Here is a 23,350-nt window from a genome sequence, read left to right as displayed (position 1 = left end):
TCATTTGAAATTTTTCTGTCACTGTCCTGACTGATAATCTGCCCGGGAAAAAACCCCCCAGCTCCTTTGCCTTCTCCCAGTTCTAAGTAGAAGCAACAAATCAGAGCCAGGAGGCGGGTCTTAGTGCTGCCAATCATTCCATATCAGTGTCTGCTATGTTCCAGCATGTTTATTAAAACAGCAATAGTAGCTAACCGAGGAGGTGGGCGGTAAATGCACCTTAAATTGGTTGCCATCCGCCAATAAAAAACAAAAGAAGAACCGAGGAGGTGGAGATCAGCCTTCAGATTATCTGCATCATAAAAGTCACAGCATGACAATTTAAATATCAAAAAACATTTATAAAAGTTAAATACTATAGCTTTAATCGTAGGTTTTGTCACATGACTATTTTATTTTTACTTTTTGTCAAACGTTTGAGTCGCGCGCAGATATCTTCGTTCTGTGGCTACCGCTAATTAGCTGCTAATATGTTAGCTAGCTAGCTACCTACTGTTTTGCATCCATCATGGGTAAAATGTAAATTTGTACGTTCGTCTTCGCCACTGACCCATTAATGTTGTGAAACCACGTTACGTGTGCAAAAAGCTTGGAACTAATACGAAAATTTCGTTTGTACATTTCTTTCGTCATTAACAGGACTTTATTTCAGAAAAGTATCCAGACCAACATCTTGATGTATAAAGAAACTTAATCCAGACTAGACTGAATCCAGAACCTGATCAATTTCAGTGTTAAATTCAAAACAATCCCAGGCTCAGATGATTCAAGTTTTATTTTTTAGAGCACAAATACATAAAGAGGAAGCAGCATGTTAGTGTTTTTAATTTCTCTATAATACTAGAAAAATAACGCCGTGTGTTTTGACTATTTGCTGTCCTAAGTTGGGCTTTTCTTTTAGATATATTAATATCTTTGCTATCATGAAATCTCTACAGCCAGAATTATCTCACTTCTACATTGAGTTTCTATCTAAATGTCTCAGCTTTAAGCAGTGGGAATATGAGAATATAGTTACAAGAATAAAGTTTTGTGACTAGATTCATAACTCTACTAATAGTAGAAGAGTAAAGTCGTCCGAGAATAAAGCCGTAATGGTCAAAAAAGAATAAAGTCGTATGAGAATAAAGTAATATTACAAGAAATTATACAAAAATAAAGTTGCACAACACTAAAGTCATGGTTTGAAGTTGTACGAGAATATAGTCATAACATTACGGGAATAAATCGTACAAGAATAAAGTCGTAACATTATGAAAATAAGTCGCACAAGAACAAAGTAATATTATGAGAAGTTATACACTAAAGTCTTGCAAAGTTGTACAAAAATATAGTCATAACATGAGAACAAATCGTACCAGAATAAAGTTATAGGAAAATAAAGTAATATGAGGGGGAAAAAAGTTGTAATGTTACGAGAATAAATCATACAAGAAAAGAGTTGTAGGGAACTAAAGTTGTTATTTTACAAGAATAAAGTCAGCAGAAAAATAGTCTTAATATGAGGATAATTTGTACGAGAATAAAGTCAAACAAGAAAATAGTCATACTATTGTCAGAATAAGTCATGTGGGAATAAAGTCTCAATATATTAAGACTATATTAAGATACAATACATGGAGAGAGCAGCATGTTAATGTCTTTAATTTCTCAGACTAGAAAAATAACGGCTGTGTGATTTGACCGTCTGCTGTTGGGCTTTCTGTTGAGATAAATGAAAATCTTCTGTGTCGTCACAAAGTCTTCACTCTTCAGCCAGACTCGTCTGCTTTCTGCATTGTTTGGGCTTGTATCCGGGTTTCAGGCTTTCAGGTTTGATGGCGTCAGTGTGCGTTCAGGACGGGCTGCAGGTCTTCAGGCAGTGAGCCAACTATAGAGTTTATGAAAGCGTCCAGTTTGTCTAAAACTCCATCTTTGACCTGCAGCTGCTGCCGGCGAGCTTTGATCTGGAAGAAACGGGCAGTTATGAACACATTCTGATTATTTTCCAGAACCTTCTTCTCATTTTAAATCTCATTACCAGCTTTTCTCTGAGCTTCAGGATCAGGTCCACGATCTCTACCTCCGACTTGTCTTTGGTCCAGCCCAGAAGGTCCTGCACAAAACCCGGCGTCACCGTTACAAGATGAAAACTCGTAGGAAATATTCAAACACTGGAGGTGAGGAAAGACACTCACTGCGTCGCAGATCGTCTCCAGATGGAGGCTTTCCAGCTTCTGCGTCATCTCTCTGTGGCGCTGGCGGTACCAGCCGTCAAAGTTCAGGGACCTGAAGAACTTCCTGAGCGGAAGGAAACTATATTTAATTTAAATTAGGCTTATCTGGTGTAAAAACAGCAAAAAGAACGCCATATTGATAGTTTAACACGGTGGTGGCAGTATGATGGATGGTCTGAAACAGCAAAAACTTTTCCCATCTCTGCATTGCTTTCCATTTTAACATCAATGCTGCTCTGAAGTCAAATCCCATGATGCTTTGCATTAGTTTTAAGAAAATTCTTAATTAGAGAATATTTACAACAATAATTGTTGCATCTAGAACAGCAACACTGATTCAGCATCATGTATGACAGAGTATTTCGCTCAAACTAAACTAGTTTTTCTTTAAATTGCGGCACTAAAGAGATATGAGAATAAAGTCGTAATATCAATATTGCAAACTTAATGAGAATAAAGTCACACAAGAATAAAGTAATATTAAATAAAGTCATAATATTACGAGAATAAAGTCAATATCAATATTGTAAAGTCATAAGAGAATAAAGACGTAATATTATGGGATTAAAGTCATTCTAGAATTAAGATCTAATATTACAATGAGTCATAATATTGGGAGAATAAAACAGTAATTTAATAACTCCTACATGAAAATCAATCTTACCGCCTTAAAAGATTTTCTTATTTGTAAAATCAATACCAAAATGAACAAGATGCTCAACATTCCTGATTTTACATCAAATTATTATCATAACTTTGAAATCGACTCAGTTGTTTGAAAGAAATGATCATAGTCACGTCAGATCCTTAAGACTTTCTAAGCTTTTTTCTTGTAAAGTTAAAACTTTCTTCTAGTAATATGACAATTTAAAAAATAATTCTCTTGGTCAGATCCTTATTCTCCCTCCAGCATCTACTAGATTTGGGATTATATTATTCTACACTAATTACAGATTCGTCAAAGAATAGATTAGGATCCGCAGCGCTTCTATTTCTGCTGTGAAAATAAAAAACACTCGCTTTCAAAGCTAACTCGGCCTACGGCCTCCTGATCCAGATTGAGATGTTTCAGAATATGCAACAGCATTGGGTGTGAAAACACCTCGATTATAATTGAGGTGCACCGATTGCAGTTTTCTGGCCGATCACCAACGACCAATGTTTAAAAAGCCTGATCTGCCAGTTCATATTCCCAAAATTAAGGAAATTTGGAACGATTTATTGGTGCATTCCTGTTTATAAGAATGAGTTACCGTTTTCTGCTGAATGTTTTGACGGTTTTCTGGATCAGTTATTTTTAAAAACTCACAGTAAAGGAACGGAAACACTCCCATTAACTGATATGGAGGCACCACAGCAGTCGACAACCTGCTGCTACCTGTGCGACTCACCTGTACAGACCCATCCAGTCCCCTCTGAGCATGGAGGTGAGCTGAGGACCGGTGTGATCCAGAGTGGAAATGAACTCGTCCTGACTAAAGGGACGAACCTGCGGAGGAGTCTGAGCAAACACCAAGTCGTCATTTTATGGCTGCTAGAGATCCGCTGTGATGACGGGCCGTACCTTCCAGGCTGTGACTGATCTCTGCAGAGGCATCAGGCTCGCCATGTACCTCTCCTGTCAGACAAGACGGAGGGTTTACTGACAGTTTCACCTGCAGAATCACCTGCTTCTGCACCGATTCCTCACCAGAGGAATGATGAAGCTCTGCGTCAGCTCAAGCAGGTGTCGCCTCAAGATGGCGCTCTGAGCCTCTGACGGCCTTTTCCTCTGGATTCCCTGCAAAAAACAGAAAAAACATCCACTAAGCTGCTGGTGTTTAAACCATCAGGCAACATGGACGTATGCTCACCTTCAAAAGCCTCTTGATAAGGATTTTGTCTTTGTGTAGAAACGTTTTGTAGGCTGTGTAAATCCCTGTACACAAACATTCAAACAACAGCAAGCTGCAGGCGTGAACTAAAGAAGAAAGACGAGTCAGGTTAAGTTACCTGGTTTGGTGTCGAGAGTTTTTAGTTTGGACAACTTCTTCACCTTCACCTGCTTCGGAAGATCACCTAGAAAAACGCAGACGCCCAAATCCAATACGGTCTGATCTGCAGTCAGAGAGAAATCGATACAAAGAGAGCGAAGTCTACCGGCCATCTTGATCTCTCCCAGTCGAACGATGTGAGGCCAGTTCTGAAAAGTCTTGATGAAGAACGGGTTGGTGACCCCCAGAACCACATTTGGACTGAAGCAGAAAGAGAGAGAAACTTTAGCAAAGGTACGCGGAACAATCGCACTGGTAGCTGAACCGATTAATCGGATTAATTGCGATTAATCGATTATTGAAATGATGGTCAACTAATTTGGTAACCGATTAATCTTTAACCTGTGTATACAGACTCTAAAAATACCATTTAATGAAAGACCAACATAGTTAGAGAAGAAATTAAGCTAAAAATATAAACATGTTGCAGTTAAGATTAAAAAAAAAAAAACACTTTTGTTTTTAAAACTGTACTGTACCAGAACTCCTCAAGTGGAAGTTTTAGCTTTACTCAGGCTTAAATTTAAAAAAATAAATCCCCTATTAAGCATCTTTTGCTTTCAAATTATTACAACATTTCTAAAATATAGTTTATAAAATAAACTTTATTTATCATGTTTACCAATAAACATTATTATTTATACTTAATTTATAAATAAATAAAGTTTATTTATCTATAAATAAGCTTTATTTACTCATAAATAAATACTAATTTTAAACATATTTGAATTTTAAACATTTTAAAATTACATTTAAAATGTTGAAATAAAAATGTTAAGCATTTAAAATTAAACGTTTATCGTTTTGCAAAGTGTGATCGGCCGTGGCGTTTTGGTGGCCAGAGACTCACGGCGCCTGCGTCCGGGTCGTGTACTCTCTGAACTCGCTGTCATGGATGGTGAAATACGGCCGGAAGTCGCAGCAGAACTTCAGAGGGCTTATGGAGCTGAGAGGAACGGAAACATTCACACCTGCTGTTACCATGACAACGCCAACACTCCCTGCTGATTGGCCGCCAGGCTTTTTTAGTAGCTACCTGACCAGAGCCAGTATTGTTTCTGAGCAGACGGTCGGAGACGGCGCCATGACGACCAGCGGCTCGCCGAGCAGCGTGAGCTCCCACAGCATCTGCAGGTGGATCAGAACCGACTGGAAACACCTGAGGAGGACGGAGGAGGGGGGGTGAGCGACGGCTACCGCTGGGACCAATCAGTGGTCAAGTTCATAACAATGGCAGGGGGCCGCACTAACTTAAAGAGGTCCAGTTCGTGGATGGTTGGAAGGAGCGTTGGAGCTGGCAGTGGGCTCTAAAAGGACAAGCTGTTACTATGACAACAGAAGCTGAGGGACAGGAAGGAGGAGGGAGAACGGATCTGACCTCGTTAGTTATCTGTCTGACGGGACTTCCTCCTGGTTTGTCTGTTTTTGAAGGAATTCTAACCTGAAACAGAGAAAAATAACAGAAAAGGTGATTTTCCACACGTCTCTCCGTTTACCTGCGTTTACCTCTGCTGACCTGTAAGACAACGCCCACGATGTGTAGGTTGAGCATCTGTCCAGGTGAGGGGTTGGGCCACTGGTCAATCTCATTGCAAACTTCAAGATAAACAGAGTTTGGGTGAGTCAAACTGGCTTGTTTTAATGTCACAGAGGAGTCAATATACAACCCTGTATTAGAAGAAAAGGCAGAAATGTATATATATATCTATATATATATATAAGACCCTCAAAACTTTTGAGATTAGTCTCAGAAATTTTCATGAAGAAAGCTAAGAAATTTATGACCTTGAAAAGTAAAAAAAAAATATATAAAAAAGTCAAAAATTTTAAAAATAATCTCACAAATTTCCTAAAAGGAAAAAAAAAGAAATTTCTGAGGTTAAAGTTGTAAATTTGCTAGAAAAAAACTAAAATGTTGAGATTAATCTCTAGGAACAAAACTTGGAAATTTCTGAGTTTCAACAGTCAAGAATTTTCCAGAAAAACATCCGAAATTTTTAGATTAATCTCACAAATATTTGTAGAAAAATTCACACTTCTTAAAATTTGGTAGAAAAAACTCTGAAATTTTGAGATTAGTCTCTAGGAAAAAAAAATCTTGGAAATTTCTGAGTTCCAAAAGTAAAAAATTTTCGACTTTTGGATTTCAGAAACTCAAAGACAAGCGTCATCACCTGCTTCCAGGAACGGTTCCAGCTTCTCGAAGAACTCTGGTGCGATGATCTGCAGCACCGAATGAAACAGGTGTGTGTAGGGCAACCTGGACACCAACAGCAGCGACTGAAAGATAACGTTATGATAAAAACCATCAGGTGACCTCATCAAATTAACCGCAAATAATGGTGGAGAACAGGTGAGTTACCTTCTGAAAGTAGCCTCTCTTCACAGACACATCCTTCACCTGACGGAAGTAGACGTAGCCGAAAAAATGTGCCGTTTCCCTCTGAGGAGACATCATGTCTGTTTTACCTGCTCTCTGTGGGACACACCTCAAGCAGATGTCTCAGGTAAGCTCACCTGCAGCGTGGCGGGGGCGTCTCTGTTGTAGATGTCGTCTCTGAAACTTTGACGCCCAACTGATTGGCGTAACCTGAAGGTGAACTGAGTATCCCCAAGGCATCCTGAGGAAAATCAGATTTACATCGTTTGACCTTTGAACTTCACCTCCTCAGAACAACTACATTTGATAAATGTTTCTTTACCTGAGTAGGAGTCAGGAAAGGACAAGTAACAGATGCTGGTTTTCTGACAATAAACCAAAACAACACCATAAGTCAGATGAAATGATTTAATGGCACATCAGATTTATTTGGATTTAAAAAAAAAATACAATTAATGACAATAAATCACCTCTTTCTCTGTGAGTTTCACATCCTGTGGATAAACTAGCTGCAAGCGGAAAGAATGAATGAATACCAGACTCCATTTAAAATTCCATTAATTTAACTAGTCTTCATTTCTACAAAAGTCTTACTTATGAGAAAAATGTGACCAAATAATTTTAAAAACAAATAGATTTCTCAGCTACTAAACACGCCAAATTAAGAATTAAACATTAGGCTTTTTTTTTTACGTTTAAATATTTTTGTCTTACAAAGTAGGTTTTCCTACTAGACTGCTCAGATTTAAAGTGGTACATTTCAAACGAAGATTGATGCTAGCGATGCTAAGCTAGCGCACCTCAATGGCTTGTCCGAGCTCCAGATCGAAGGTAACCACACACACGCACTCCAGCCAGGAGGAGAAGCGGGTCCATGCGGATCGGCTGTCTGCCGCAGCCTCTTCCCGTCCGGGAGAACCGAACCCGTCCAACGGATCCATCGCGGCAGATGTTGTGCGAAATTCGGCTCCCCTGAAATAAGCAGTCGGGGGCGCGGGGGGGCGCACAACAGCTGGAGAGGCGGATCCAAACTCATCGATTCTGAGCAAACAGAACAATAACACAATACAGGTGCGCCTGAAATATTAGAATATTGTTAAAAAGTTAAATATTTTGTGAAACATACATTACACAGATTCAATACAGGTAGGGTGAAATATTTTAATATTTTATTTCTTATTATTTTGATGCTTATGTATCACTATTAGCTGTGATTTATTCTTTTTGCAGATTTCTTCATAGCTTTTTCATTGACATGTTGCATTTATGGACAATTATTCCCTCTGGTTTTGGATGCTGGGCATCTAGAAGGAGTTTCCTTGTACTTTATTCTTCCAGACAGTTGTTACGATGCGTAATCGTGACAACATAATAATTTTGCATCCCAAAAGCTCAAATAATACTGGAAGTGCAACACCAAATCACAAATGAGTTGAAATGAAAGCTACATTAATGCTTTCTAACCATATGGCCACAGAGACATTTAGAAAGAAACAAGAAAAGCTATAGAGATGGATTAGCAGCACTTGCTGAAGGTGTGATGTAGGACATACTATACTTACTATATTTTGTCCTCAATTTCTGGATTGCTAATTTGATCAGTTACTAAGTACTTGAGTAGATGTTTTACCAAATACCTTTTTTACTCTTACTTGAGTAATTTCTTGGATGGCTACTTTTTACTTTTACTTGAGTAAAAATATGTTGCGCTACTCTTACTTGAGTACAATTTTTGGGTACTCTGCCCATCTCTGGTATCACTACACCCCTCGCAACTAATGTTAAAGCCTTAAAACAATAATTAAGACCGTCTTTTTGCGTTTTCCACAACTTGCCACACACAATATGGCGTCGAAACTGAGGGACGCGGCAGTCAGCTGATTGGGACTTCCGTATTAGCACGTGACCCGTATACTGGAAACCGTTGTCTGTCAGTGTAGCTCCGAGCAGTTAGTTTTATCCTCTGAACATCATTTTCCTTTATTTTTAAGCCGCGACTTTGACTCTACAAACGGCTGGCTTCGGTATTTTCCACCTGGATTCAGAAAATGGAGTCTCATCGCTACTGTTTGAGGAGCTTTTTGAGTTATTTGCTAATCTGCGTCACTCTGTGGAGCGAGCAAAGCTACGGGTTGTTTGGACGAACCAACCGGAGACCAAACGTCGTTTTAATCCTCACTGACGACCTGGACGTCGCTCTGGGCGGCTTGGTCGGTACATGTTATCACTACTAATTGATATTTAATGGTTAACAGCATCAGATTTGTGTTAATTGTGGTAAAAATGTTAATTACGTCTGAATATAATTGTTAGTTCAGTCTAAAGCTGATGGCTCACATTCCTGGTTGAAACCATCATTTAGGAATCTTAATAGAGTCAGCAGAATCTTCCCTAAAGCGTCATCCCTTCAATTTAGGTCAAATTACGGGTTTGGGGAGGATAATGATGTATTATTTGAAGGAAAACGTTTTAAAATTTAGCTGTGTGGCCCATTACAGCAACAAGACAAAGTGGTTTAAAACAGTAATCATAAGCAACAACATTACGTTTTGTCCACTTCGGTCATTAATGATCATCAAATAGTATTTTAAAGATTAATGGAGGATAAAAGCTGAATGCTGCATCTCCATGTTTGGTTCTGGTTCTGGTGACACAAAACAGAACCAGAAGACTGATACAGCAACAGCAGATCTTTAATGTATTTTGATGCTGAGCTATTTATCAACTAACATAAGTGTTTTAAAGTCTATTCTCTGCACTCTCAAGATAAACACATGTATTAGTTTCTTTAGATCTTTCTGGGATATTAGTACTTTAATTTTGGAAATGTTTTTCAGGTGATAGACGATTGATTTTTTTAACTGTCTTTATGCATCTCTGAAGGCTCAGACCCATATTTCAGGCCTGATTTTTAGTTTCTAGCTGTAATACCTGAAGCTGTGTGCTGACTCTAGATCGTTCCTCTTTAGGTCCAAAGACCTAAAACTTCAGTTTGGTTTCTATTCAGCTGAAGACAGTTATTGTAACGTAGAGCTGTGTGTCATATGCATAGTTATGGTAACTAATCTTATTTCTCGTTATAACCTGAGCTAATGTAGATATCAAATAGGCAGAGTCTAAGGATTGAGGCTTGGGGAACCCCACATATGAAAAGTTACCTATTGACACAAAGAAATCCCCTTTCTTTAGGTAAGATTAAAACCAATTAAGAACTGGACTCGACTGTCAAGTTGCCTCAGTTTAAGGTTGCAGCATGAAGCAGAAATTTGCACTTGGACCTTTTTAGAGTTGAAACTTTAAGGTTTAGCCTCTGCTTTATGTCTTTAAAAGGATTTTTAAGAAGTTCTTAGTTTCTTTCTACAAGTCGTGGCGTAACAAAACCACTTTGTTGTCTTTTAGAACCCGTTGACCAAGACTAAGAAACTAATTGGTGACGCTGGGATAACCTTCACAAACGCAGTAAGTATCACCACTTAATGTGTCTTATAATGAGGAAGAGTAAAGCTGCAGCCACAGGGAAGTAAAACAGACCTGTGCTTTAATGTGAACGTTTGCAGATCTTTTACTTTCAGATCCAAGATAATTAAGTGCGTAAATATTATTTGGACTGAGTCTAATGGCAGCACAATATACTAATGATGTTACCTTGAACAGAGTTTTGATATTATATAGGTGTCTACAGAATACTCTAATGACATATTTATATGTCAAACAGAAACAATGGAGAAACAAAGAAAATTTGTGCTCAAAGTGCAAAATCGTTTTCCCAGTTGAGTTGAGAATATGGCGTTAAATTGGGGCCATAAAGTTTGTTCAAAAATAAAAATAAATTAAAAAAACCTTTAAAAAAATACATTTGAAACTGAAAAATTATATTGAAATTGGAAAAAGGTTTGAAACTTTAAAAATGTATCTGGAATTATTATGAAACAAATATATTCAAAACTACTTTTCAGATTCAAGATTTTCTTGCAGTTTAATTTTTTTTTCTTTTGAAAAGATTGTATGGCCCCAATTTAGCTCCATATGAGAAACTACAATACATAAATAAAATAACATTTCAAGAGGGGATGTGAAACTACAGTATCAATATTTTAGATAGATCCGCCTAAGTCAAATTATTATGAAACATAAGAATGATGAACTTAGCACAATTGTATGTTACATACAGTACGGTTTTTATGATGTAAAGTAATATGTCCCTAGTTTTCTGTTGTTTAGGTGGCAGCTCTGAACCTCCATATTTACTTCCAAATTTTAGCTTATTTTGCCCATTTTGCTTCTGTTCCTCAGTTTGTTGCCAGTCCTCTCTGCTGCCCGAGTCGAGCCAGCATCCTGACGGGGAAATACCCCCATAACCACCATGTCATCAACAACACGCTGGAGGGGAACTGCAGCAGCTCGGCCTGGCAGAAGAGCCAGGAGCCGCAGACTTTCCCCGCTTTCCTGAAGAGCTTCGGAGGATACCAAACCTTCTTCGCAGGGAAATACCTCAACCAGGTCAGAAACACGAGCCTCTACTTCTGCTATAACCGTCGTTTTCACTGGAGAAACAACATTGTGTTTACATGTGCTTATTAAAAAATGTAACTTTAAGTAAGATCCGAATATTAAGTAATGACAGAAGATTGGTTCATTCCTACTTTTACAACATTTTAAATTTTGGTAATATGCATTTTTCCATCTGCTGTCTTCTTTGCTTCTTCATTAAAATGCTCTCTGTCTTACATTGAGATTATTGAAAATATCCGTATTGTTTATGTCTTCCAGTACGGACATTCTGACGCTGGTGGGTTGCAGCATGTTCCTCCAGGCTGGAGCTACTGGGTGGCACTGGTAAGACATTTTAGCTTTTAAAGTTCACGTTAAGTTTAATGATTCAACCCTAACATTAAATATGAGTTTGATTGGGGCTTACAGTGTTGATCTTTACAGAAATAATTACCACAATGAGATTAATATATTAAGATATAAATTATTGTTTAACCTTCACAAGATTGACTGAAAGTTTATGGTCCAGCTTATGAATTACCACTAATAAATATTTAGCATCACATCCATTTTAGCATAATTTCTGTATTTTGGACCATTAAAATGAACCGTTAAAACTTGTAAAAAGATTTTTTTTAGTTGGAAAAAGCAGGATTTAAGAAAGAATTGCCAGATTCATTTGTGTTTTTATCTCTAAACCAACCAGAGATCCTCAAAATGAGTTAATGGTGAACTTTTGTTTTCCAGGAGAAAAACTCTAAATACTACAACTACACTCTGTCAGTGAATGGGAAGGCTCAGAAACACGGAGCGGACTACAACAGAGATTACCTGACTGATGTGCTGGTGAGACTTCATTTAAATGTTAAAGGTACAATTAGAGACGCAGGGCAAATGTTGCTATTTTTTTTTCAATTTTAGTCTTTGTTTCTCCCAGGCTAACAGGTCTTTGGAGTTCCTCCAGTATAAATCCAGTTACCAGCCATTCTTCATGATGGTTTCCACGCCAGCGCCACACTCCCCCTGGACGGCGGCTCCTCAGTACCAGGACCACTTCAACGACACCAAGGCTCCCAGAGACCCCAACTTTAACGTCCACGGGAAGGTGGGACACACTTTTAATATACAGCAGAAACCAGATGGATTCAAACATTTCTAAAAAGTCTCTTGCTTTTATTTTGACTCTGATATTAAATCTGAGTAAACTTTTCCCTTTTTACTGTCCCATTAAAAATTACAGGCAAAAACCAACAGGTAACCCCAGAGAAACAGAGTTTCCAGGCCAATACAGGCTGAAAAAGTTATAATGTTTCATATCAGTCAATATCAATAATTGTCAGTATCGATAATTATTTATCTGTGTTTTGTTTGGTGTTGTGACCTTTCCCGTTTTATCCAAAGTTTTTACTTCACGCTGTTTTGTAAAAAAAAAATGTAAGCAGTTATGAGGCACAGTTGGGAAACTTGAAACTGTTACTCAGTAGGTTGTTGCTAGGTAACCAAAGTTGGGGGGGGGGAGGGACTTGAAACTGCTCATTACCCAGCAGGTTGTTGCTAGGCATCCAAAGAGCGAGTGAGTTAGTTGATTCCACCAACCTAGCTTAGGTGGCTAATGCCTCTGTGGATCAGAGTTCAGTGAATATGTTCTGAATATTCTATCAGATATATTATCTATTGATATTGATCATGTTTCTATCACAATATATATTGTTATTGATTTATTGTTCAGCTCCCCTGTTATTGAAAACTAATTTCCACCGAATAGTTTGGTAAACTCTCTTTCTCTCATATTTCCATCTCTATTTTAGGACAATTAAAAAAGCTACAATAATGTAAAAATCTTATTAATCTGACTTCATTTGGTCATTTTAGGACAAACATTGGTTGATCCGTCAGGCTAAAACTCCCATGTCCAACTCCTCTGTCCAGTTCCTCGATGACGCCTTCAGGAAGCGGTTTGTGGTTTTATTTTTTATTTTTTTAACCTTTATATCTGCTTCTATTATTGCTGATCCAACATCTGTTTGTGTTGCTCTAGATGGCGAACTTTACTGTCAGTGGACGATCTGGTGGAGAAAATTGTGAAGAGGTTGGAGGTCAGAGGTGAACTAGAGAACACCTACATCTTCTTTACCTCTGATAACGGCTACCATACAGGTGAGTGAGGATGTTGGACTTGATCTCTGCCAGTTTTCTTTAGGTGATGTGATGACTGATACGTTTGGCTCTGATTCAGGTCAGTTCTCTCTGCCGCTGGACAAACGGCAGCTCTATGAGTTCGACATCAGGGTTCCTCTCATGGTCAGAGGACCAAACATCAAACCCAACCAGACCAGCCAGGTACAAACATTCACGCCGTATCTGTTTTTATATTGTTGGGATGAATTTTGTCTCCTAGCTTCACTTCACACAGTTTTTTTTTAACATGCAGTACATTTGGAGAGGAACACTCTTTGGCCATGTTTAATCCTCTTTAGTCCAACTCTAGTTCATTTGTCTAGAAAGTTTGATTCGTTTGGGGAGGTGTGCATACGCAATTGACCAAAAAGGAGAGCTCTGGTCCACCTAAAAACCTTCGTCTCGGTTCGGTTAGCACGATTCGAATTCATATGTGAGTGCAAAGTGGACCAGAGACCACTCCAAAAGCAGGAAGTGAACTAAAGCATTCTGGGTAAATGCAACCAAAACAAACTCATGAGTCTAGTGCTGATGCAAGAAATGTCTTGTGGTCTTTTGCTAAAGACAAAACAGAAATCCTACAACCACTAAAATCTGACGCCACTCCATTTTTGTTTACATTTGGTGAAGAAGGCACTTGTCTTCTTCAGAGGTTTTTGTGTTGTTTCCTTCAGTGGTTCTTGTTGCAGCGCCCCCACAGGCGAGGAGGGGAACAGGTTTTTCACAAGGTTTGGTTCGTTTGACACAGTGGAGTGTGAAAGCAAAACACATCAGGATTTTATCTCACTTGTCCTTAGAGTCAACTTCTTCAAATTCGCTGTAATACAAACCACCACAGGAGATCATTCCCGACCACAGCCATCATCATCTACAATAACTCTAAAGAATCTCAAAATTATTGAGTTATTTACTTTCCCTTTTCGATCAATAAAGTATTTTTGAACAGAATTACTTTTCATATTAACAGATGTGTTACAACACAGTAAAATTATACCTTTGAACATTCAACCATCTGTTCTGTGCTCATGCTATCAGATGCCGGTGGCGAACGTCGACCTCGGCCCGACCATCCTGGACATCGCCGGCTACTACGTCAACAAGACCAAAATGGACGGCATGTCCTTCCTGCCCATTATGGTGAGAGAACATCATCTATTTATTTTACAAGAACAATTAATGAGAGACGAGCCATAGAGCCATCATCAACTGAGCTTTTACCAATGGTTTAAATGCATAGTAATCTATAAAATACCAAACATCCACAAATCGGAAAAAGCTTAGTCTGATTTAATTTTATTATACTGCATCATCGCCATTAAGTATTTAAATAACAGTATTTGACATAAAGTATATAATAGAAGCATTGAGAATCTGACTCGTGTTATTTAACAGATAGTATATTAGTATTTATATCCTTTGTTTGTTTTTTTGTCCAGATATTGGAAAACTAAATCTGTCACAATTTACAATACTAAAACTATTCGCACATAGAGCTCATCTAGATGGTTCAAACTCGGAGACAAAGATCTCAAACATCAGCATTAAACCAGGCTAAATATTCAACTTTTCAAAATTTATGGATGATTCTTAAACAACAACTTTAAATGGTTTCTCCCAATTCTGCTGAAAAGACTGGCCTAATACTCAGCTTGAAATATGGGAAACCTTAGTGCAACTTTAACATTTAACCAAATATTAGTGGGTATGTGCCTCTACAGTTAGGCCTTTATGTCAAATGATACCAAATTATACTCAATAATATGTGCTAACAGGCTGACATTATTATAACACATAGATGAAATAAGACAGGAAAAAAAACTTTTAATGAAAGAAATGACAAACTTTGATATATCAAGACATTTTAATTTATTGTTGTTTCAGCAGCAAGGGAAGATGAACAGCAGCAGCTGGAGAACAGACATCCTGGTAGAGTATGAAGGCGAAGGAAGGAACGTTTCGGATCCAGCCTGCCCGCTGTTGGGACCGGGAGTGTCGGTACGAGGAAAACCCAGATCAAATTATCGTTCATCTGTTGAATTAACGTGTAAAGCTGAAGTAATCATCTTCTTCTGCAGGAATGCTTCCCAGACTGTGTGTGTGAGGACGCGTACAACAACACTTATGCCTGTGTGCGCACCGTCGCCCCCTCTGCCAATCTGCAGTACTGCGAGTTCGATGACAACGAGGTACATCATCAGTTTCATTTAAAAGACCCAGCTTTCCTCAGTTTGTGGATTTTAATTAGCATATGCTGTGCAGCTCAGAACCTCCCTGATTTTTTTGACTGCTAGAGGCTGGATCTGAAGCATGGCATGATTGTCTGTTCTGTAGGTGTTTGTGGAAGTGTATAACGTGACGGCAGACCCCTACCAGCTCAACAACATTGCAAAGACCATTGAGCAGGAAGTGCTGGAAAAGATGAACCATCGGCTGATGATGCTGCAGTCGTGCTCTGGGCAGACATGTCAAACACCTGGAGTTTATGATCGAAGGTGCACATTTTGACTATAAAACATCTAATCTATTGACTTTGGTTAAATGAGGAATTGGGCATGTTATATGTGATTCAAATACGCCAGATTTGAGCTCATTTCCGACATCATGCTGTACTATGTGTCAATTTTGCACGTTTTTTGCATTACATTAAATAAGTAATTGTTTTCTCATTTTTTGCTTCATAGTAAAACAAGTGTAATTTTAGCAAATTTTTTTCATCATAGTATAGCAAGTGTCCTCTTTGCAAGTTTTTGGTGTCATAGTATAGCACAGTGGTGATTCTATCTCAGCACCCCTGAATAGGACTGCCACTATCCCATAAAATACGGAGTCATCCCAAATTTGGCTGTTAAATGTGCATCCCGTATTGAACCGATACATAACTGTCCGATAGACGCGCCTATAATACACACATCAACACTAAGTTTAATATTAATGACCAAAATCAAACACAGGAAATATTAAGGTCAGCTACATTCTCGTGGCAGGAGCTAAAGGACCCCAGAATGCTGCAGACCGATGCTGAACGTCACGGTTGCCTGGAGACAAACACTACGCAGCCGCGGTGAGCTGCTATCAACCCGCGTCTGTTTAAAACGTCCTCGACCCGATTCCATGTCCTTAGAAGCAAAACGCTTTTAAAAATACAGATGTGAGTGAAAAGACGCACATTATAAGCGGAACAATTTCAGAGGACGGATACTGTGTACATCGAAAGACAAAAAAAAATGTGTCCGTCGTGGTGCAGTGTGCTGGACAGAATGGATCAGGAGAGGAACTGCAGACCCGTCAGAACCTAAAGAACCAGAAATCAGCGTCTCTTCATCCTCAATCATCTCCTGAGGCTGACATGGTACAGAACATTTAGCTATGATTCAAGTTTCTTATTGTGATTTTAGTTTGATTATTATTATTGCTTAGGATGTCGAGTTTGGATGATGTTTAATAAATAATAGCAATAGTCAAAATAAGAGGCCATTTAAAGAACAAATCATACCAATAGATTAAAACTAAATACATAAATAGTTTTTACATTGCATTACTTTCTGTGTGTTTTATTCACAAATGGTGATATATTTCATAAATAATTGTTCAGTGGTCATTTAATGTATTATTTCATCAATATTTTATTATGGTTTACCAGTTTGGATAATCTGATTTCCTATCAATGAAGAAAAACACACTAAGCAAAAATGCACCAGACCCAGACCTGCAGCTCAGGGGCAGTTCTAGACGGGGGCCAACAGGGGTTCTAAAGAAATTGTACTAAATAAATGTCTTTTTTAAATATTCAATGGTAGATATTTTTTAAACCTTCAAAATTTTATTTTAACAATGAACTAAAAAATATAGTGCTGCACTTTTAGCTGCCGTATGGAGATGGGATCACATTTTCCATCTGCTAGATCAGGATCTGCAACCTGAATCTGCTTTTCCACAGATGGAGAAACATTCTTATTTAAAAAAAAGACCAACAGCTGCATAACATTCAGATAAAATAAGGGTGACATCATTTCTAAGTATGATTTTCAAATAAAGTTGTGGTTAATGACTCATTTTCACAAGTCATTTGATAATAAACTGGTTTTAGTAAAATGTTCTTCAAATGAGTGAGTCATTTGTTTGGACATTTCCAACATAGTATAGTATGTCATTTGGCCTCATGTTCGATGTCAGTATAATAAGTAATTTTTAAGACCTTTTCGACGTCATATTATATTCTATGTCATTTTTAAGTCGTTTTCGACGTCATAGTATATTCTATGTCATTTTTACATCTTTTTCGACGTCATAGTATATATAGTATGTCATTTTTACGTGGTTCTGGAAGTCATAGTATAGTATATCATTTTTATGTCTTTTTCGACGTCATAGTATAGTATGTCATTTTTACCTCTTTTTCGACGTCATAGTATATTATGTCATTTTTACCTCTTTTTCGACGTCATATTATAGTATGTCATTTTTACCTCTTTTTCGACGTCATAGTATATTATGTCATTTTTACCTCTTTTTCGACGTCATAGTATAGTATGTCATTTTTACCTCTTTTTCGACGTTATATTATAGTATGTCATTTTTACCTCTTTTTCAACATCAAAGTATGTCATTTTTACGTATTTTCGAGGTCATACTATAGTCACTTTTACATCCTTTTATACGTCATAGTGTAGTCATTTTTACCTCTTTTTCGACGTCATACTATAGTATGTCATTTTTACCTCTTTCTCGACGTCATACTATAGTATGTCATTTTTACCTCTTTCTCGACGTCATAGTATAGTATGTCATTTTTACCTCTTTTTCGACGTCATACTATAGTATGTAATTTTTACCTCTTTCTCGACGTCATAGTATAGTATGTCATTTTTACCTCTTTTTCGACGTCATAGTATAGTATGTCATTTTTACCTCTTTTTCGACGTCATAGTATAGTATGTCATTTTTACTTCTTTTTCGACATTATAGTATGTTATATTTACCTCTTTTTCGACGTTATAGTATAGTATGTCATTTTTACTTCTTTTTCGACATTATAGTATAGTATGTCATTTTTATGTCGTTCTGGAAGTCATAGTATGTCATTTTAAGTCGTTTTCGACGTCATAGTATAGTATGTCATTTTTACCTCTTTTTCGACGACATAGTATAGTATGTCATTTTTACCTCTTTTTCGACGACATAGTATAGTATGTCATTTTTACCTCTTTTTCGACGTCATAGAATAGTATGTCATTTTTACCTCTGTTTCGACGTCATAGTATATAGTATGTCATTTTTACGTCGTTTTCGAGGTCATACTATAGTCACTTTTACATCCTTTTATACGTCATAGTGTAGTCATTTTTACGTCTTTTTCGACGTCATAGTATATAGTATGTAATTTTTACCTCTTTCTCGACGTCATAGTATAGTATGTCATTTTTACCTCTTTTTCGACGACATACTATAGTATGTCATTTTTACCTCTTTTTTGACGTCATACTATAGTATGTCATTTTTACCTCTTTTTCGACGTCATAGTATAGTATGTCATTTTTACCTCTTTTTCGACGTTATATTATAGTATGTCATTTTTACCTCTTTTTTGACGTCATAGTATAGTATGTCATTTTTACCTCTTTTTCGACGTCATAGTATAGTATGTCATTTTTACCTCTTTTTTGACGTCATAGTATAGTGTGTCATTTTTACCTCTTTTTTGACGTCATAGTATATAGTATGTAATTTTTACCTCTTTTTCGACGTCATAGTATATAGTATGTCATTTTTACGTATTTTCGAGGTCATACTATAGTCACTTTTACATCCTTTTATACGTCATAGTATGTCATTTTTACGTCATTTTCGACGTCATGGTATAGTATGTCATTTTTACCTCTTTTTCGACGTCATAGTATATAGTATGTAATTTTTACCTCTTTCTCGACGTCATAGTATAGTATGTCATTTTTACCTCTTTTTCGACGACATACTATAGAATGTCATTTTTACCTCTTTTTTGACGTCATACTATAGTATGTCATTTTTACCTCTTTTTCGACGTCATAGTATAGTATGTCATTTTTACCTCTTTTTCGACGTTATATTATAGTATGTCATTTTTACCTCTTTTTTGACGTCATAGTATAGTATGTCATTTTTACCTCTTTTTCGACGTCATAGTATAGTATGTCATTTTTACCTCTTTTTTGACGTCATAGTATATAGTATGTAATTTTTACCTCTTTTTCGACGTCATAGTATATAGTATGTCATTTTTACGTATTTTCGAGGTCATACTATAGTCACTTTTACATCCTTTTATACGTCATAGTATGTCATTTTTACGTCATTTTCGACGTCATGGTATAGTATGTCATTTTTACCTCTTTTTCGACGTCATAGTATATAGTATGTCATTTTTACCTCTTTCTCGACGTCATAGTATTGTATGTCATTTTACTTCTTTTTCGACACTATAGTAATAGTATGTCATTTTTACTTCTTTTTCGACATTATAGTATGTCATATTTACCTCTTTTTCGACGTTATAGTATAGTATGTCATTTTTATGTCGTTCTGGAAGTCATAGTATGTCATTTTAAGTCGTTTTCGACGACATACTATAGTATGTCATTTTTACCTCTTTTTCGACGTCATACTATAGTATGTCATTTTACTTCTTTTTCGACACTATAGTAATAGTATGTCATTTTTACTTCTTTTTCGACATTATAGTATGTCATATTTACCTCTTTTTCGACGTTATAGTATAGTATGTCATTTTTATGTCGTTCTGGAAGTCATAGTATGTCATTTTAAGTCGTTTTCGACGACATACTATAGTATGTCATTTTTACTTCTTTTTCGACATTATAGTATAGTATGTCATTTTTATGTCGTTCTTGAAGTCATAGTATGTCATTTTTACCTCTTTTTCGACGTCATGGTATAGTATGTCATTTTTACCTCTTTTTCGACGTCATGGTATAGTATGTCATTTTTACCTCTTTTTCGACGTCATGGTATAGTATGTCATTTTTACCTCTTTTTCGACGTCATAGTATATAGTATGTCATTTTTACGTCGTTTTCGAGGTCATACTATAGTCACTTTCACATCCTTTTATACGTCATAGTGTAGTCATTTTTACGTCATTTTTGACGTCATAGTATATAGTATGTAATTTTTACCTCTTTCTCGACGTCATGGTATAGTATGTCATTTTTACGTCTTTTTCGACGTCATAGTATGTCATTTTTACCTCTTTTCGACGTCATAGTATAGTATGTCATTTTTACGTCTTTTTCGACGTCATAGTATATTATGTCATTTTTACCTCTTTTTCGACGTCATAGTATAGTATGTCATTTTAAGTCGTTTTCGACGTCATAGTATATAGTATGTCATTTTTACCTCTTTTTCGACGTCATAGTATAGTGTGTCATTTTTACGTCTTTTTCGACGTCATAGTATAGTATGTCATTTTTACCTCTATTTCGACGTCATAGTATAGTATGTCATTTTTACGTCTTTTTCGACGTCATAGTATAGTATGTCATTTTTACCTCTATTTCGACGTCATAGTATAGTATGTCATTTTTACCTCTTTTTCGACGTCATAGTATATTATGTCATTTTTACCTCTTTTTCGACGTCATAGTATATTATGTCATTTTTACTTCTTTTTCGACGTCATAGTATATTATGTCATTTTTACCTCTTTTTCGACGTCATAGTATAGTATGTCATTTTAAGTCGTTTTCGACGTCATAGTATAGTGTGTCATTTTTACCTCTATTTCGACGTCATAGTATAGTGTGTCATTTTTACGTCTTTTTCGACGTCATAGTATAGTATGTCATTTTTACCTCTATTTCGACGTCATAGTATAGTATGTCATTTTTACGTCTTTTTCGACGTCATAGTATAGTATGTCATTTTTACCTCTATTTCGACGTCATAGTATAGTGTGTCATTTTTACGTCTTTTTCGACGTCATAGTATATTATGTCATTTTTACCACTTTTTCGACGTCATAGTATAGTATGTCATATTTACCTCTTTTTCGACGTCATATTAGAGTATGTCATTTTTACGTCTTTTTCGACGTCATAGTATATTATGTCATTTTTACCTCTTTTTCGACGTCATAGTGTAGTATGTCATTTTTACCTCTATTTCGACGTCATAGTATAGTATGTAATTTTTACGTCGTTCTGGAAGTCATAGTGTAGTATGTCATTTTAAGTCGTTTTCGACGTCATAGTATAGTATGTCATTTTTACGTCTTTTTCGACGTCATAGTATAGTATGTCATTTTTACCTCTTTTTCGACGTCATAGTATATTATGTCATTTTTACCTCTTTTTCGACGTCATAGTATAGTATGTCATTTTTACCTCTTTTTCGACGTCATAGTATATTATGTCATTTTTACCTCTTTTTCGACGTCATAGTATATTATGTCATTTTTACTTCTTTTTCGACGTCATAGTATATTATGTCATTTTTACCTCTTTTTCGACGTCATAGTATAGTATGTCATTTTTACTTCTTTTTCGACATAATATTATAGTATGTCATTTTTACTTCTTTTTCGACGTCATAGTATGTCATTTTTACCTCTTTTTCGACGTCATAGTATATTATGTCATTTTTACGTCTTTTTCGACGTCATATTATAGTATGTCATTTTAAGTCGTTTTCGACGTCATAGTATATAGTATGTCATTTTTACCTCTTTTTCGACGTCATAGTATGTCATTTTTACCTCTTTTTCGACGTCATAGTATGTCATTTTTACCTCTTTTTCGACGTCATAGTATGTCATTTTTACCTCTTTTTCGACGTCATAGTATATTATGTCATTTTTACGTCTTTTTCGACGTCATATTATAGTATGTCATTTTAAGTCATTTTCGACGTCATAGTATATAGTATGTCATTTTTACGTCTTTTTCGACGTCATAGTATAGTGTGTCATTTTTACCTCTTTTTCGACGTCATAGTATAGTGTGTCATTTTTACCTCTTTTTCGACGTCATAGTATGTCATATTTACCTCTTTTTCGACGTCATATTAGAGTGTCATTTTTACGTCTTTTTCGACGTCATAGTATATTATGTCATTTTTACCTCTTTTTCGACGTCATAGTGTAGTATGTCATTTTTACCTCTATTTCGACGTCATAGTATAGTATGTAATTTTTACGTCGTTCTGGAAGTCATAGTGTAGTATGTCATTTTAAGTCGTTTTCGACGTCATAGTATAGTATGTCATTTTTACGTCTTTTTCGACGTCATAGTATAGTATGTCATTTTTACCTCTTTTTCGACGTCATAGTATAGTATGTCATTTTTACCTCTTTTTCGACGTCATAGTATATTATGTCATTTTTACCTCTTTTTCGACGTCATAGTATATTATGTCATTTTTACCTCTTTTTCGACGTCATAGTATATTATGTCATTTTTACCTATTTTCGACGTCATATTATATTATGTCATTTTTACCTCTTTTTCAACGTCATAGTAGCCTATGTCATTTTTACCTCTTTTTCGACGTCATATTAGAGTATGTCATTTTTACCTCTTTTTCGACGTCATAGTATAGTATGTCATTTTAAGTCGTTTTCGACGTCATAGTATATAGTATGTCATTTTTACCTCTTTTTCGACGTCATAGTATGTCATATTTACCTCTTTTTCGACGTCATAGTATAGTGTGTCATTTTTACGTCTTTTTCGACGTCATAGTATGTCATTTTTACCTCTTTTTCGACGTCATAGTATAGTATGTCATTTTTACCTCTATTTCGACGTCATAGTATAGTATGTAATTTTTACCTATTTTCGACGTCATAGTATGTCATTTTTACGTCTTTTTCGACGTCATATTAGAGTATGTCATTTTTACGTCTTTTTCGACGTCATAGTATGTCATTTTTACCTCTTTTTCGACGTCATAGTATAGTATGTCATTTTTACCTCTTTTCGACGTCATAGTATAGTATGTCATTTTTACGTCTTTTTCGACGTCATATTATAGTATGTCATTTTTACGTCTTTTTC

General features: G+C 36.3%; 2 protein-coding genes across 6 annotated transcripts in view; one reads left to right on the top strand and one right to left on the bottom strand.

The window, feature by feature from the left end:
* Nucleotides 1-756: 756 nt before the first annotated feature.
* dennd6b (DENN/MADD domain containing 6B) lies at nt 757-7,654 on the bottom strand. Its single transcript, XM_028044291.1, has 20 exons — nt 7,430-7,654; nt 7,100-7,138; nt 6,952-6,994; nt 6,767-6,870; nt 6,612-6,692; nt 6,424-6,529; nt 5,766-5,845; nt 5,628-5,690; nt 5,501-5,556; nt 5,286-5,408; nt 5,100-5,195; nt 4,356-4,450; nt 4,209-4,274; nt 4,070-4,134; nt 3,907-3,996; nt 3,781-3,834; nt 3,608-3,717; nt 2,178-2,280; nt 2,021-2,095; nt 757-1,946 (listed from the first exon to the last, which is right to left on the bottom strand). Exons 1-20 carry the CDS (start codon nt 7,568-7,570, stop codon nt 1,824-1,826), a joined length of 1,713 nt encoding a protein of 570 aa, XP_027900092.1. The 5' UTR covers nt 7,571-7,654; the 3' UTR covers nt 757-1,823.
* gnsa (glucosamine (N-acetyl)-6-sulfatase a) overlaps nt 6,646-23,350 on the top strand; it is a 30,876-nt gene continuing 14,171 nt past the window's right edge. Inside the window, exons 1-14 of one of the 5 annotated variants that reach the window (XM_028044295.1) lie at nt 8,678-8,839; nt 10,029-10,088; nt 10,923-11,129; nt 11,400-11,465; nt 11,868-11,966; nt 12,058-12,225; nt 12,993-13,075; nt 13,159-13,277; nt 13,357-13,460; nt 14,334-14,435; nt 15,180-15,293; nt 15,374-15,484; nt 15,630-15,790; nt 16,283-16,647. In XM_028044295.1, coding sequence (XP_027900096.1) covers nt 8,678-8,839; nt 10,029-10,088; nt 10,923-11,129; nt 11,400-11,465; nt 11,868-11,966; nt 12,058-12,225; nt 12,993-13,075; nt 13,159-13,277; nt 13,357-13,460; nt 14,334-14,435; nt 15,180-15,293; nt 15,374-15,484; nt 15,630-15,790; nt 16,283-16,289 — 1,563 coding nt within the window. In that variant the 3' untranslated portion in view covers nt 16,290-16,647. Of the gene's footprint in view, nt 6,757-8,510; nt 8,840-10,028; nt 10,089-10,922; nt 11,130-11,399; nt 11,466-11,867; nt 11,967-12,057; nt 12,226-12,992; nt 13,076-13,158; nt 13,278-13,356; nt 13,461-14,333; nt 14,436-15,179; nt 15,294-15,373; nt 15,485-15,629; nt 15,791-16,282; nt 16,648-23,350 lie in introns of those variants that run through there. The other 4 variants (XM_028044296.1, XM_028044294.1, XM_028044293.1 and 1 more) reach the window with 4 other exon arrangements.

This window comes from Xiphophorus couchianus, chromosome 17, assembly GCF_001444195.1.
Source record: "Xiphophorus couchianus chromosome 17, X_couchianus-1.0, whole genome shotgun sequence".
NCBI lineage: Eukaryota > Metazoa > Chordata > Actinopteri > Cyprinodontiformes > Poeciliidae > Xiphophorus > Xiphophorus couchianus.
Note: the sequence above shows the minus strand (reverse complement) of the source record. Positions and strands in the feature narration are given on the sequence as shown.

Coding starts and splice junctions, on each gene's coding strand:
- dennd6b (XM_028044291.1), bottom strand. CDS start 7,570: ATGGATCCGTTGGACGGGTTCGGTTCTCCCGGACGGGAAGAGGCTGCG. Junction 4,135..4,208: donor AACTCTCGACACCAAACCAG/GTAACTTAACCT, acceptor GTTTGTGTACAG/GGATTTACACAGCCTACAAA. Junction 3,835..3,906: donor AGAGCTTCATCATTCCTCTG/GTGAGGAATCGG, acceptor CTTGTCTGACAG/GAGAGGTACATGGCGAGCCT.